Source organism: Ornithodoros turicata, chromosome 9 (assembly GCF_037126465.1).
Source record: "Ornithodoros turicata isolate Travis chromosome 9, ASM3712646v1, whole genome shotgun sequence".
Classification (NCBI taxonomy): domain Eukaryota; kingdom Metazoa; phylum Arthropoda; class Arachnida; order Ixodida; family Argasidae; genus Ornithodoros; species Ornithodoros turicata.
Window position 1 is genome coordinate 15,479,630 of NC_088209.1, and position 13,278 is coordinate 15,492,907.

At 48.2% G+C, this 13,278-nt stretch overlaps 1 protein-coding gene across 3 annotated transcripts in view; it reads left to right on the top strand.

Annotated features, from left to right (window-relative positions):
* The first annotated feature begins 6,863 nt into the window (after positions 1–6,863).
* The window catches only part of LOC135368185 (protein pangolin, isoforms A/H/I/S-like), a 164,054-nt gene continuing 157,639 nt past the window's right edge, over positions 6,864–13,278 (top strand). For 2 of the 3 annotated variants that reach the window (XM_064601311.1, XM_064601313.1), the window contains exon 1: positions 6,864–7,291. In XM_064601311.1, the coding sequence (XP_064457381.1) occupies positions 7,009–7,291 (283 nt within the window). In that variant the 5' untranslated portion in view covers positions 6,864–7,008. The remainder of the gene's footprint in view (positions 7,292–13,278) is intronic. The other variant, XM_064601312.1, reaches the window with a different exon arrangement.

A 13,278-nucleotide genomic window follows, 5' to 3' on the forward strand; every position in this document is an offset into this window, starting at 1 on the left:
TCTTACGTTTCGCATCGTAACTCCGCATTGCGACGGTAAATTTTTACAGGTCGCCACACTGAAGAGACAAAAAACTACGCAGACACAAAGAAAAAATCGGTAGCCGATACGTTGCCACTCACCAGCGGTTGTAAGAAATTTAAGTAGGATGACAGCTATCCTAGAAAGCAGAGCAAATACGGACAAGCTTGATAAGGTGCCTGGGCCGCCAAAGGGCATGACACAGGCACCGGGCCCACGATGCTACCCTCGCGCCGTTCTACTTCGTCTTCGTCTGCTTCCCGAGGAGCCTGCTTCGTCTTCGTCCTATTAAAAGTTGACCGTGAGCCGAGCCTGGCCGGGACGACGGGCGGGATCGGCACATCTGTGATACTGTGTCAGGTTGCACCCTGTTGCACCCTATGTGGGGTTTTCCCCGTGTTTTCCTCAGACGCTTTCAGACATATGTCGGCACAGTTCCCTTAGAAGTCGGTTCAGGACGCACATTCCCCAGGGCGTCAGTCGTGTCCACGACCTACTAGATTATAACGACCATGTCAGGCGCACCCCTTCTATGCGCCGCATTTTTGGAAGGTAGCGGTGGCGCTTCTGATCGTCCCAGTTATTGTTCCCTCAACTTCTACAATACTTTGTACTTCAGCTTACCTTAGTATTTCTGTACAAGCGGTGGACATCCCACAGATGTTTCATTCTGAGGTTGATTATCATCATCATTTTACGCGTTTTCATAGGGGCAATCGCTGTCGTCTGCTACGGTAGTCGTACACACGCTTCTGCGCGTTCAGAATTCGAATTTCCATCGTCCAATCGTGTTGTGCCGATCAGTAGCGCCCCTGGCTGATCGTGCGGACAGGCTCCTCATAGGGTTTTCTGATTGTGACGTGGTCGTTATAATCTAGTAGGTCGTGGTCGTGTCTTTCACCATCACCACCACCACCACCAGCACCCTGGTGCAAATCCTCTTCCTCCTTCGTCATCGTGGACATATAAAGTCGGAATGTCGTCTGCATCAGGCAATCGCCGCATACGATTTCAAACACAAGTCTTCTATGTGGCTACAAGTGGGTGTCCATGCGGTTCGACAGGACATGACACTGACTGTGGATAGGAGCTGCCAAACTACATATATGATCGTGTCCATAGCTAACATTTCAAAACATTTCAATGAAAAACAGAAATGCGTGAAAGGCGTATGTTACTGTACATTGATGTGTGCAGAAGCTCTAATCTGTCCGATCTATTCCTGGTTGAGTCTTGTGGCATTACTTTTTCCGATGTAACAACAACGATACGATTCTGCACTCGAAAATATTTTTGGACCGTTCGAACAATTCTGGAGAGTGGAGACACCAAGAGCACTGGAAGGCACGCAGTTCTCGTGTGTAGGTGTTCATGGATCATTTCGACAATACTGGAGGCACCAGAAGCCCTCGAAACAACACAGTGCTCGTGAAAAAAACTGTTTCTGGAACATTTTGGGCAATTTTGGAGGCACCTAGAGCACTGGAAAGCTGCTCGTGTATAGCTGTTCCTGGACCATTTCGAGAATACTGGAGGCACAAGAGGCACCCGAAACATCACAGTGCTCGTGTAAAACTGTTTTTAAACATTTTGGGCAACTCTGGAGACACCTAGTGCGCTGGAAAGCTGCTCGTGTGTTGCTGTTCCTGCACCATTTCGAGAATATTGGAGGCACCAGAAGCACTCGAAACAATACAGCGCTCTTGTAAAACTGTTTTTAAACATTTGGGGCAATTCTGGAGACACAGAGCTCTGGCTGCTTGAGTGTAGCAGTTCCTGGACCATTCCCGAGCCCAGGGCAACTTCTGGAGACATCGAAAGCGCTGAAACACTTCTCGTGCATAGCTGGTCCTAGACCGTTTTGAGAATACTGGAGCCACTAGAAGCACCCGAAAGTACTCTTTGCTCGTGTAAAACTGTTGTTCGAACATTTTGGACTGCTGGACTCTGAAGACAGCAAGAGCACTGGAAAACTGCTCCTGTATAGCTGTTCCTGGACCATTTTGAGAATACTGGAGGCACTAGAAGCACCCGAAAGTACTCTTTGCTCGTGTAAAACTGTTGTTCGAACATTTTGGACTGCTGGACTCTGAAGACAGCAAGAGCACTGGAAAACTGCTCCTGTATAGCTGTTCCTGGACCATTTTGAGAATACTGGAGGCACTAGAAGCACCCGAAAGTACTCTTTGCTCGTGTAAAACTGTTGTTCGAACATTTTGGACTGCTGGACTCTGAAGACAGCAAGAGCACTGGAAAACTGCTCCTGTATAGCTGTTCCTGGACCATTTTGAGAATACTGGAGGCACTAGAAGCACCCGAAAGTACTCTTTGCTCGTGTAAAACTGTTGTTCGAACATTTTGGACTGCTGGACTCTGAAGACAGCAAGAGCACTGGAAAACTGCTCCTGTATAGCTGTTCCTGGACCATTTTGAGAATACTGGAGGCACTAGAAGCACCCGAAAGTACTCTTTGCTCGTGTAAAACTGTTGTTCGAACATTTTGGACTGCTGGACTCTGAAGACAGCAAGAGCACTGGAAAACTGCTCCTGTATAGCTGTTCCTGGACCATTTTGAGAATACTGGAGGCACTAGAAGCACCCGAAAGTACTCTTTGCTCGTGTAAAACTGTTGTTCGAACATTTTGGACTGCTGGACTCTGAAGACAGCAAGAGCACTGGAAAACTGCTCCTGTATAGCTGTTCCTGGACCATTTTGAGAATACTGGAGGCACTAGAAGCACCCGAAAGTACTCTTTGCTCGTGTAAAACTGTTGTTCGAACATTTTGGACTGCTGGACTCTGAAGACAGCAAGAGCACTGGAAAACTGCTCCTGTATAGCTGTTCCTGGACCATTTTGAGAATACTGGAGGCACTAGAAGCACCCGAAAGTACTCTTTGCTCGTGTAAAACTGTTGTTCGAACATTTTGGACTGCTGGACTCTGAAGACAGCAAGAGCACTGGAAAACTGCTCCTGTATAGCTGTTCCTGGACCATTTTGAGAATACTGGAGGCACTAGAAGCACCCGAAAGTACTCTTTGCTCGTGTAAAACTGTTGTTCGAACATTTTGGACTGCTGGACTCTGAAGACAGCAAGAGCACTGGAAAACTGCTCCTGTATAGCTGTTCCTGGACCATTTTGAGACTACTGGAGGCACTAGAAGCACTCGAATGCACTCTGTGCTCGTGTAAAACTGTTTTTGGAACATTTTGGACTGTTCGACTCTGAAGACGCAAAGGGCGGTGGTAAACTGCTCCTGTATAGCTCTTCCTAGGCCATTTTGAGAATATTGGAGGCAAAAGCACTAGGTGCTCGTGTAAAGCTGTTTTTGGAACAGTTTGGACTTGTGGGCTCTGGAGACACCAAGAGCGCTAGAAAATTGCTCGTGCTGGTCCTGGACCATTTTGAGAATACCGGAGGCACTAGAAGTACTCGAAAGCATTTTCTGCTCGTGTAAAACTGTTTTTGGAACATTTTCGACTTCTGGACTCAGGAAAGACCAAGAGCACTCGAAAACTGCTGATGTATATCTGTCCCTGGACCATTTTGAGAATGAAGGCAAAAGCACTAGGTGATCGTGTAAAACTGCTTTTTGGAGCATTTTAGACTTTTGAACTCTAAAGACACCAAGACCACTAGAGAACTGCTGGTGTATAGCTGTCCCTGGACCATTTTTAGAACACTGGAGGCACTAGAAGCACTCGAAAGCACTCTGCACTCGTGTGAAACTGTTTTGGAACATTTTGCACTGCTGCACTTTAAGAACACCAAGAGCACCGGAACACTGCTCGTGTATAGCTGTTCCTGGACCGTTTTGAGAATATTGGAGGCAAAAGCACTAGGTGCTCGTGTAAAACTGTTTTTGGAACATTTTGGACTTCTGGACTCTGGAGACACCACGAGCACTGGAAAATTGCTCGTGTATAGCTGTTCCAGGACCATTTTGAGAATACCGGAGGCACTAGAAGTACTCGAAAGCACTCTGTGCTCGTATAAAACTGTTTTTGGAACATTTTGGACTTTTGGACTCTGAAGACGCCAATAGCGCTGGTAAACTGCTCGTGTATAGCTGTTCCTGGGCCATTTTGAGTATATTGGAGTCAAAAGCACTAGGTGGTCGTGTAAAACTGTTTTCGGAACATTTTGGACTTCTGGACTCTGGAGACACCAAGAGCATTGGAAAATTGCTCGTGTATAGCTGTTCCAGGACCATTTTGAGAATACTGGAGGCACTAGAAGCACTCGAAAGCACTCCGTGCTCGTGCAAAACTGTTTTTGGAACATTTTGGACTTCTGAACTCTGAAGACACCAAGACCACTGGAAAACTGCTGCTGTATAGCTGTTCCTGGACCATTTTAAGTACCAGGTTGTACAGCCCGTTGTATAGCTGTCTAGAAGCACTCGAAAGCACTCTGCACTCGCGTGAGACTGTTTTTGGAACATTCTGGACTGCTGGACTCCGAAGGCACCAAGAGCACTGGAAAACTGCTCCTGTGTAGCTGTCCCTGGACCATTTTGAAAATACTGGAGGCACTAGAAGCACTCGAATGCGCCCTGCATTCGATTGAAACTGTTTTCGGAACATTTTGGATTTTGGGACACTGGAGACACCAAGAGCGCTGCAAAACTGCTCGTGTATAGCTGTTCCTGGACCATTTTGGGAATATTGGAGGCAAAAGAACTAGGTGCTCATGTAAATTTTTTTTTGAACATTTTGGGCTTCTGGACTCTGGAGTAGAGCCCTGCACGGGCCGACTTTTCCGGGCCCGGCCCGGTGACTCGGCACGGTGATCCCGGCCTAGTATTTTCAGACGTGACTTGCGCGTTTCTAGCGCTTATCGCACAAATTTATAAGTAAATTTATAAGAAGAGAAGACACGGCTTCAAACATACAAGAACCGTCGGTTTGACACCACAACAGCACGAGACCAAATTAAATCCAGGACGCACGCGGGCAAGCGCGTTACCGTTACACTACCAAGGTTTTGTGGATGTAGAGGATGCCGTCGACAAACTCCTCCCAATCCTTACCCCTCTCACCAAGCTTTGCGAACGTGTTCGTGAAATACGTGAGGAGTCAGGGGCAATGTAAAGTGGCTTGAGGATGTTACAGAGTGTCGAATCATAGGCATAATGCAGTGTCCCTTGCTTGTTTTTGCAAATATATGCACAGGAATGACGCAAACACGTAATATGAACTAATAGTCCTCCATTGCGTAGAATTAGCTGCGTGACCCGGTCGAGCCTGACTCTCGGAAACATGTTTGTCGGCCCGGGCCCGGGCCGGCACGCCGTGCTGGCGTCTTTTGTCGGTCCGGGCCCGGCCTGGAGCACACAGCCAGTAACAAGCCTGGCCCGCGGTCTGTTTAGTCTGTATTTAAATACAAATATAAATAGCTGTATTTATATTGTAAATATACTATTTTAATTACGACGCATTTAAATACTGCCCATCCCTGCTTCAGAGTCGTAAGTTTTTCGCGGTAATTTTCTGAAAGCGTTGGCATTTTCTTTCTCAACCAGGTACCGCCTGTTATTCGTGGCCCACACAAAGGAATGGACACGTGAAAAGTGTGTAGCGAATAGCCGCTATGCTATACTCAGGAACAAACGCGTGGTGTGAGCACTGCGAGTGGCCATGGCATTGCATTCGGAGGCGACCTTCGGCACTTGGAGGCTACCCGTGGTGACACATCACTATGCTATGGTAGGGAGGGACATGCGAGGCAGACTTACAAGAAAGGAGACTGGAGCATCAGTCGTTGCTGAAGCGCAACCTCCACAGTTTGTTCACATTGCATTGGTGAAGGTTTCGGAATAAAACCAGAATATTGTTGTTGTTTTTTTGCGAATTTCGGAAAGTATTAACTGTAAAGTAACTATTTGTGCGAAGTAACCGTACGGGACGGAGATGAAACGATATGAAAATAATATGAAACCGTAACTTAAAAAAAAAAAAGAAACTAGGGGACAAAAAACAACAACAATCTTTTTTTGTCCCCTAGTCCCTGTTTTTTACGTTATGAATCTATACCACCAGCTCGCTTGCTGCCTCTCTATCCTCTCGTTATGATATGAAAGCCTGCGGTCAGCCGACGCAAGGCTTGCGTCCCGAACGAAATCACCATCTCGGTCCTCGGGCACCGTCAACTACAGTCAAACTCCTTTACAACGAAACTCAGGGGACAGTAAAACAAATTCGCAGTAAAGGTATTTTCGTTAAAAAGGATGTCCATTATTGGACCTATAGGGCTCCAGCGGGACCGCAAAAAAAATTTGCTGTAGTGGTATTTTCGTTAAAAAGGTGTTCGCTATAAAGGAGTTTGACTGTATTGCGCGCGCATCGCCACACGGATGAGCGCACGAGAGCCGTGATTTATCGGACGGAGGCGAAGCAAAGGCTCAGCATTCTCCTCCGCGCGGGACCGATTATGTAGCTCGTCATAAAAGCTGCGACGAAATATGGCCGGGAAAAACAAAAAGTGCAACACCCGCATCACTATTTTCCTCCCTTCGCAGGTGCCTCGTTAGCGCACTTCACGGACCTTTGCATAACAAGTCGGGAAGAGAAAGCTGCCTGTCGCGGTCACGCTTGCTCGGGAATGTTTACCCTTCCCCACGGCCGGACAAAGGCCCCTGAAGTTTGTTCCGATAGCGCCGGCGAACGGAATGCTCGGAGGAGACCGCCTGGGGATGAGGTGGAGGCCAGCGGGAGCAGCGGCGGCGCTAGTGTCGCTAGCGGCCACGTCTCCGACACTGCCCTCACGGCGCTCGCTCGTGGTGATTGGTCGCCGTGGCGCCGTTCTTGCCGCGCACGTGTGATCTGATTTGCTCCGGCGCGCTCGTCGAGTGTGGAATGTCGTCTCTGTAGTCGGCTGTCGTCTCGTCGAGGAGTGATGCGGCTTGGCCGCTGATCGTGCGGATACGGTGTGTTTGTGTGTTTCGTGCCGTGGTTTTCCCGGCGTGGTGGAGTGTGTGGTACAAGATGCCGCATGGCGGCGGCGGTGACGATCTCGCCTCTTCGGACGAGATTAAAGTGTTCAAAGACGAAGGCGAAGAAGAGAAACGCTCGTCGGAAAACTTGACAGACCTCAAGTCGAGCCTGGTCACTGAAGGGGAGGAGGTAAGGCAACGCGGACCCGTCTGGTGTTGGAGGCGCCATGGCACGCCGCTGCCTTTGCAGGATAAAGTGGGCGGACTGCCAGGGCAAACTACTGGAGGCTACCCGTCGCCAAAGCCAAGGTCCGAGGCCCTCGGATCAATCTTCGGTGAGTGCCCCAACAAGAGTGTGACCCCCAGTGTGATTCTCGTACTCCACGCATCAACCGCAAGTAGCTGTTGAGACAGTCTTTTTTTTTTCTCTTCTGTGCACCAGCTATCTCTAACGAAGGGAGCATTTCGTGTCTGACACTGTCCGTCCTGTTATCAGTACGATTGCGTCCGTCCAGCGTCACGTTCTGCGGCTTACGGTTATGACGTTGTTGACATCAACTTACACGGTCTTGAGTCTACTTCTGACAGGGCAGTAATACAATAACGCAACATCACTGCTTCGCCAGCGTGCTTTTTGTCGCATCGTGGACTGCGTCTGCTTTGCTTCGCCTTCAGCCTGGGTTCCTTCTCAGATGGCGCATGTCGCCCAGATGCGTCCCTCCCAGTCTTTTCATGGGAACGATTACATGTCAGGCCTCTCCGGTCATTCTGCGAAGAGCAGAATCGTTGACGATTTGCCGTGGTCTTGAGTCGTTATTTCGTAGTGCGTGAAACGTTGTGTAGGTTTTTGTATGTATGTATGTGGGTTGAGAACGTCCATGGGATGTAACATGTAACTCCATCAATTCCTCCACCGAGCTATGTGCACGTCCAAGGCGGGTTTGTTCCGGTCTTCGGTGTTGATAACGTTATCGCGCTCAGATATCGCTCGCCGGCAAGTGTAGCTGTGTCTTCTGCGGTTCTGTTACTTTTGTGTGCTAGCGTGCCTTCGTTTGATGCTTTGGGTCGTGGCAACCCTTCAGCCTCTGTGGTGTTCCCCATACTTTTTTAAAATCGTATTGCATCACGAGGATTTGTTCAGTTTGCTTGAAACATGTCTTTGCCAGTTTCTTTCAATGATATCCAGCGCCTAATGAGGCTAGATTTCCGGGTTGGGCCTTAGAAACTTTCCTACTGCGCTGAGAAGACGACGATACGAAAAGCGCATTTCTTTCCACGCCCAATTTTTTTCATCGCTTAGAAAATAAACCCTCCACCAGCGAGAATTCTGATCTCATTATGCGCCAGAAATATGTATGCAAATTCGATACGCCTAGCAGTATTTCGTCTGTATTGCGCGGTCTTCTCGTGCACGCTTTTTTTTTTACAGCTAATGGTCGCTATTGTTTTAGATTCAACCTAGGTACAAGATATGACATTTGTGCCGGGTTTCACCAACGGAACCCAGATCAACGGTTTTTTAACTTGAATTTAACACTTAACTCTGCTTCACTACACGGAGTTATTGTCACTGCAATATTTATCACGTCCCCAACTAACGTTTCTAAAAAAAACGAATTGCGTTACCTTCAGGTTTTAGCAACCCTTGATGTGGGTTCAAAGTTAACCAGCATTGGTGCAACCAAGCGTTCTAGTCACGTAACGGGGCCCTTTCAGAATCCACCTGTCATACGTCGTTTGAGAAAGGAGCGTGGAGTGTCTCCCACCACGTTCGACGAGGTAATGGGGGGTCATGTTGTTTCCGTGGTACCACATCCTCGGAGGACTCTGTGTCCTGCCCTCGCCACAGGGTTCGTTGCTCGCAACGTTAAAACAAGCGCCGTTCAGGGCTCGTGTGTTCGCACGTAGGCCCACCTGGCCGTTGGCCAAAAAGAACTCCGGGACAGTTTCTGGCACGTGTCACCGCCCTTCTTTTCTCTCTGCGCTCTCACGTGGCCATATCGATGATTTCGTGATCCATGCACGTCACTGCGCGTTCTGTAGCATTCGATAATCTGCTGACGGTCACCGGAAGAAAGATCGTACGTGGGCATTTCCGGAAATTTTAACGACGGTGATGTTCCCCGCGCAAAAAAGGGCTCGGTTCAGAACAGGGGGGGGGGGGGGGGGGTCGATCGCCCCCCAAAGCTTTTGTTTTTAATATATTTTAAATATATATATTATTTATATTGCACAGTTTATACATTGAATTTCTCTCTCTCCCACTACGTGCTCCGCCAAAGGAACCGCCCCCCAAACCGAGGGTCTGGATCCTGGTTCACAAAAGCTCAACTCACTTTTGCGGCCCATACCTGACTTTATACTGCGAGAGAACGTAAGGCTTTCCGTTGCAGGGGTATATATGTCCGCCAGCGGAGAAAGTAGTGCACACGTTGAGGACGTGGGATCTGCGCGGTATTTTCATTGGGCATGTGCGAACAGCTATTCTGAAACCGAAGCGCATACATGACAGAAGCCAGTGCGAAACGAATCGTTACAATACCGAATCTGGTACAGCTTGGGACAAAAGTTTACGGAACACGGCACTTGCATATTTCTTCATCGGAGTGGCTCCCTGCTGGCTACCAGGAACACATCGAATAAGAAACAGGTGACCGGCAGTTCTATCAACCTTTCAGTATGTGCCTCAGCTCCTGTTTGCTGTTAGTGTGTCGCTCCAATGGAGAAATGTGACACCCCGGTGTTCCGTAAACTTTTGTCCCAAGCTGTACAAAGCCGCATGGTCGAGTCGGTAAAAAGGGACCGCTAATTAGCGAGAGCCAAAGCCGTACTGAAGACTGGGAGGTGTTGGGTTCGATTCCTACTTCCGACTGTGCTCTGAGGTTTTCCGGAAGAGTTTCCAGCCGAAGCTCGGCGCGCCGTTTTCCTTGGAAGTCTGCCCAGGACGTATGCTAACCCATCCCTGTCCCCCACTTCCTTCTTGCTGTCCTCGCCATGCGTCAACGTCTGTATGTACAGCACTCATAGCCACAGTTGCTTCGTGGCGCTAACAGAGTAAAAAAATTAACGAAGCGCATGGCTGCATAATTGGACCGGATACACATGCTACGCATGTAAAGATATAAACATGTATACACGCGATACCACTTCATGATGATATCCACAAGTTAAACGTTTACTACGTTAGCGCCTTCGTTATGTAATGTCCCCTTTCCCGGGGCCCTTTAACGTAATATAAATACAAAATTATAGTGATACGAAGGATAAGAGTATGAAATATAGCGCTCACTTTGTTTTATGTCCTCTCTTATGTCTCTGCGTGTGCAGCTCCGGAACTATTTGGACATGTTCGGCTTGGAAGAAATAAAGAACGGAATAGAGAATTATTCGCTTCGGTATTCGAAAAAGTCCCACATGCCTAATTCTCTTCTCAGAGAGGGATCTGCTGGCGTTTCGGGTTCTCGTTACCTTTTGATAGAAGTTTTTTGTTTATTTATTTATTTTATTTATTTTTTTTTTGGGGGGGGGGGGGGTTAAGATTCTCGGGTGCGTGAGAGAAGGTGGAGCACGCAAAGACAGGCGGGGAAGCCGACTCAGGTTTGCGCGTACGCTTTAAAAGCATTCAAGTGTGCTCTAACTACGTCGTGTCCGACGGGTGTTTTCGCGACAATGCTGGGCACGTACGTTGTGCCTCGGAGGTGTCATGCGCCCGCCTGGCCCAATCAAAATCATCCTTCGATTTATGGGCAGGGTTTGCTTGTGTGAGTTAGCGTGTCCCGAGGGCCGCAGCATTGACCGCAGTTGGCAAAAGACACCCTAAAATGTATCGATAATTGTGAAAGGGCGCAGACTAACTGGTTCATACTGACGACGTGAAGACCCGAGACAGGGAGGAAATAATAGACAATTTCTCAGTTTGGAGATGGCGTATAGAAACTGTGAAATTGTCTGTTATTTCCTTCCTGTCTCTGGTCTTCACGTCGTCACCCTAAAATATGTAACATAAAGATATATAAATACTGTAAAGATACATGAAAACGGAAACGGTGTGTTTAGTGTGTGGCCGAACGGGGTGTATGCAATTGATGAGTGAAAAACTCCGCTTGACACGCCAAGAGGAACAAGTCACCCGCCTTCCCGCGCTGAAAAAACAATCAAAACAAAAAAACACTGCTGCATAGTTGGGCAGTGTGCCAAACGCGTTGCAGTGCGGTACCTTTATATGGCCGTATTTTTTTTAAAATTTTTGTCAGAACAGCTAAGTGCGAGTCGCGTGTTTCAGACCCATGATCTCAATTGTTCGTAACCACTTCTCGTATGTCGTGTAGATAAATTGTGTTTCCCCTTTAAACGGATGGTGGTGGTGATGTAACTGCTTGCCGTTGTCGGCCTCGCAAGGCGGGCAACGTCACGACTAACGCAGGTCCGTAAAAAAAAACAAAAAGAAACGGGAAGACAGGACTGCAGATTCCGATTTGCAGTGATGTCCAATCAGGGGTTGAGCGATGAGCGGTGGGCAGCGATGAGCGGTAGCTTGCTAATTTAGCCTAAATGTCACGCTCCATTCGTTATGCGTCCCCAAGTGGATTCCGGTATTTCGATTGGGTGCACAGCCTGAGGTTAACGGTTCCGGAGAACCCCAAAGTGGGAGCCACCAAACGGGTGTCATGGTACTGAACACGTTGGATATACATATGTGTCGTTCTCCGCGAGGGACGTCGGACGGCGCTGCAGTCAGTAAGATCGTCTGCTTGGTGTAAGCAGAACAGCAATCAGATCGTATCAAGCGAGCTGGTGGTGACGATCCATGACTTGAAAACCCGAGACAAACACGGTCTCAAACTCAGCTGAGTTTGAGACCGTGTTTGTGTTTGTCTGTTATCGTCCCTACCTCGTCTCGGGTTTTCGAGTCATGGATCGCAACTTACGCACACGTCATGGTCGTGAGGTGTGAACGAAAATTTCGAGTCCTGTCAGGCTTGTCTCTCTGTCCATTTGTCACCGGTGACGAGCAGACAAAACACGGTCCCCATCTTCATTGGCCGTAATCCGGCAAGAACGTCTTTGCAAAACGAATGTACGAAACAAATGTACAAGCTCGCCTGCACCCTAGCACTTTTGCCACCGAGGAGCGTCTTTTTTTTTTTTTTTTTTTGCCTCCGGCCTCGATTCTTACAATGTTCCGTACCTCCTGCTTGTAAAGAGGCTTCGCAAAGGGGAAGAGGAGGTTTTCCGCGCGTGCTTCGCTTGAATGGTGTCGGCCTTCTCCATTATTTCTCCTAAATGCTTTCCGTTTTCATGTGGTGGTATTAGCCATGGTTCAGATTAGGCGTGCAGGATACTGGAACCACTGTAGTCTTTCGGGGCTGCCTTTTCGGTCTGTTTGCACCTGCGTCTTTTGATGTTGACGGTCAAGAATGTCCGCGTAGTAGTCCACAGGGACCTACGGATAAAATAAAAAAAAAAAAGAAAAGAAAGGAAGGGAAAATATTTATATGAAAATGTAGCGCCCTCTCCAGGTTCTTTTGGGAGTAAATGAATTGATTGATTGATCGATTTTATTTGGTTTTAGTTTGGTTTTGGTTGCGCCTGAACTGTGGTGATAAGCGTGTTCGCGTGTAAAACTAAGAACGACTAGATTAAAAGCAACACGTCCCAGAAATTAAGACTTAAAACTTGATAGGATACTGTAGAACCCTTGTGTAATTTATTTTTAAAATACCACGTTAGCGCTGCGAAGCAACTGTGGTTATGAGCGGCATAGAGACATTGACAGATGGAGAGAGGACAGCAGGAAGGAGTGGGGGCGGTTAGTATGCGTCCTGGGCCGACTTCAGGGGGAACTGTAGCGACATTCGTCCGGAAAATCCAGGGAGAGCCTCAGATTCGAACCTGCGTCACTTCCTAGTCTCGGAGTGGAAAGCGGTCATCCTAACGGGGAGCCTATGCCACGGGATCTGGGGGCTTAATCGCTTCATCGTCGTTACGGTCGTTACAAGCTAACGAGTGGCGGGAAATTCAAAAAGGCGGGCGGGAAATTTAAAAAGGTGGGCACGTGATAAGACACGTGCACGGCGCTCTTCGCGCGATACGTGAAGGCCATGGTACACGTCACGCGCAATGTGTCACCTGCCCACCTTTTTGAATTTCCCGCCACTCGTTAGCTTGTAACGACCGTAACGACGATGAAGCGATTAAGCCCCCAGGTTATATAAAATTATGATCCCTAAGAATGACGACATATTCCCCTCCCCCAATTAAAGCAGCGAGTGACTGCGCAGGCGCCCACTCAGAAATGGTCCATTTTCTCATCATCCGAAGA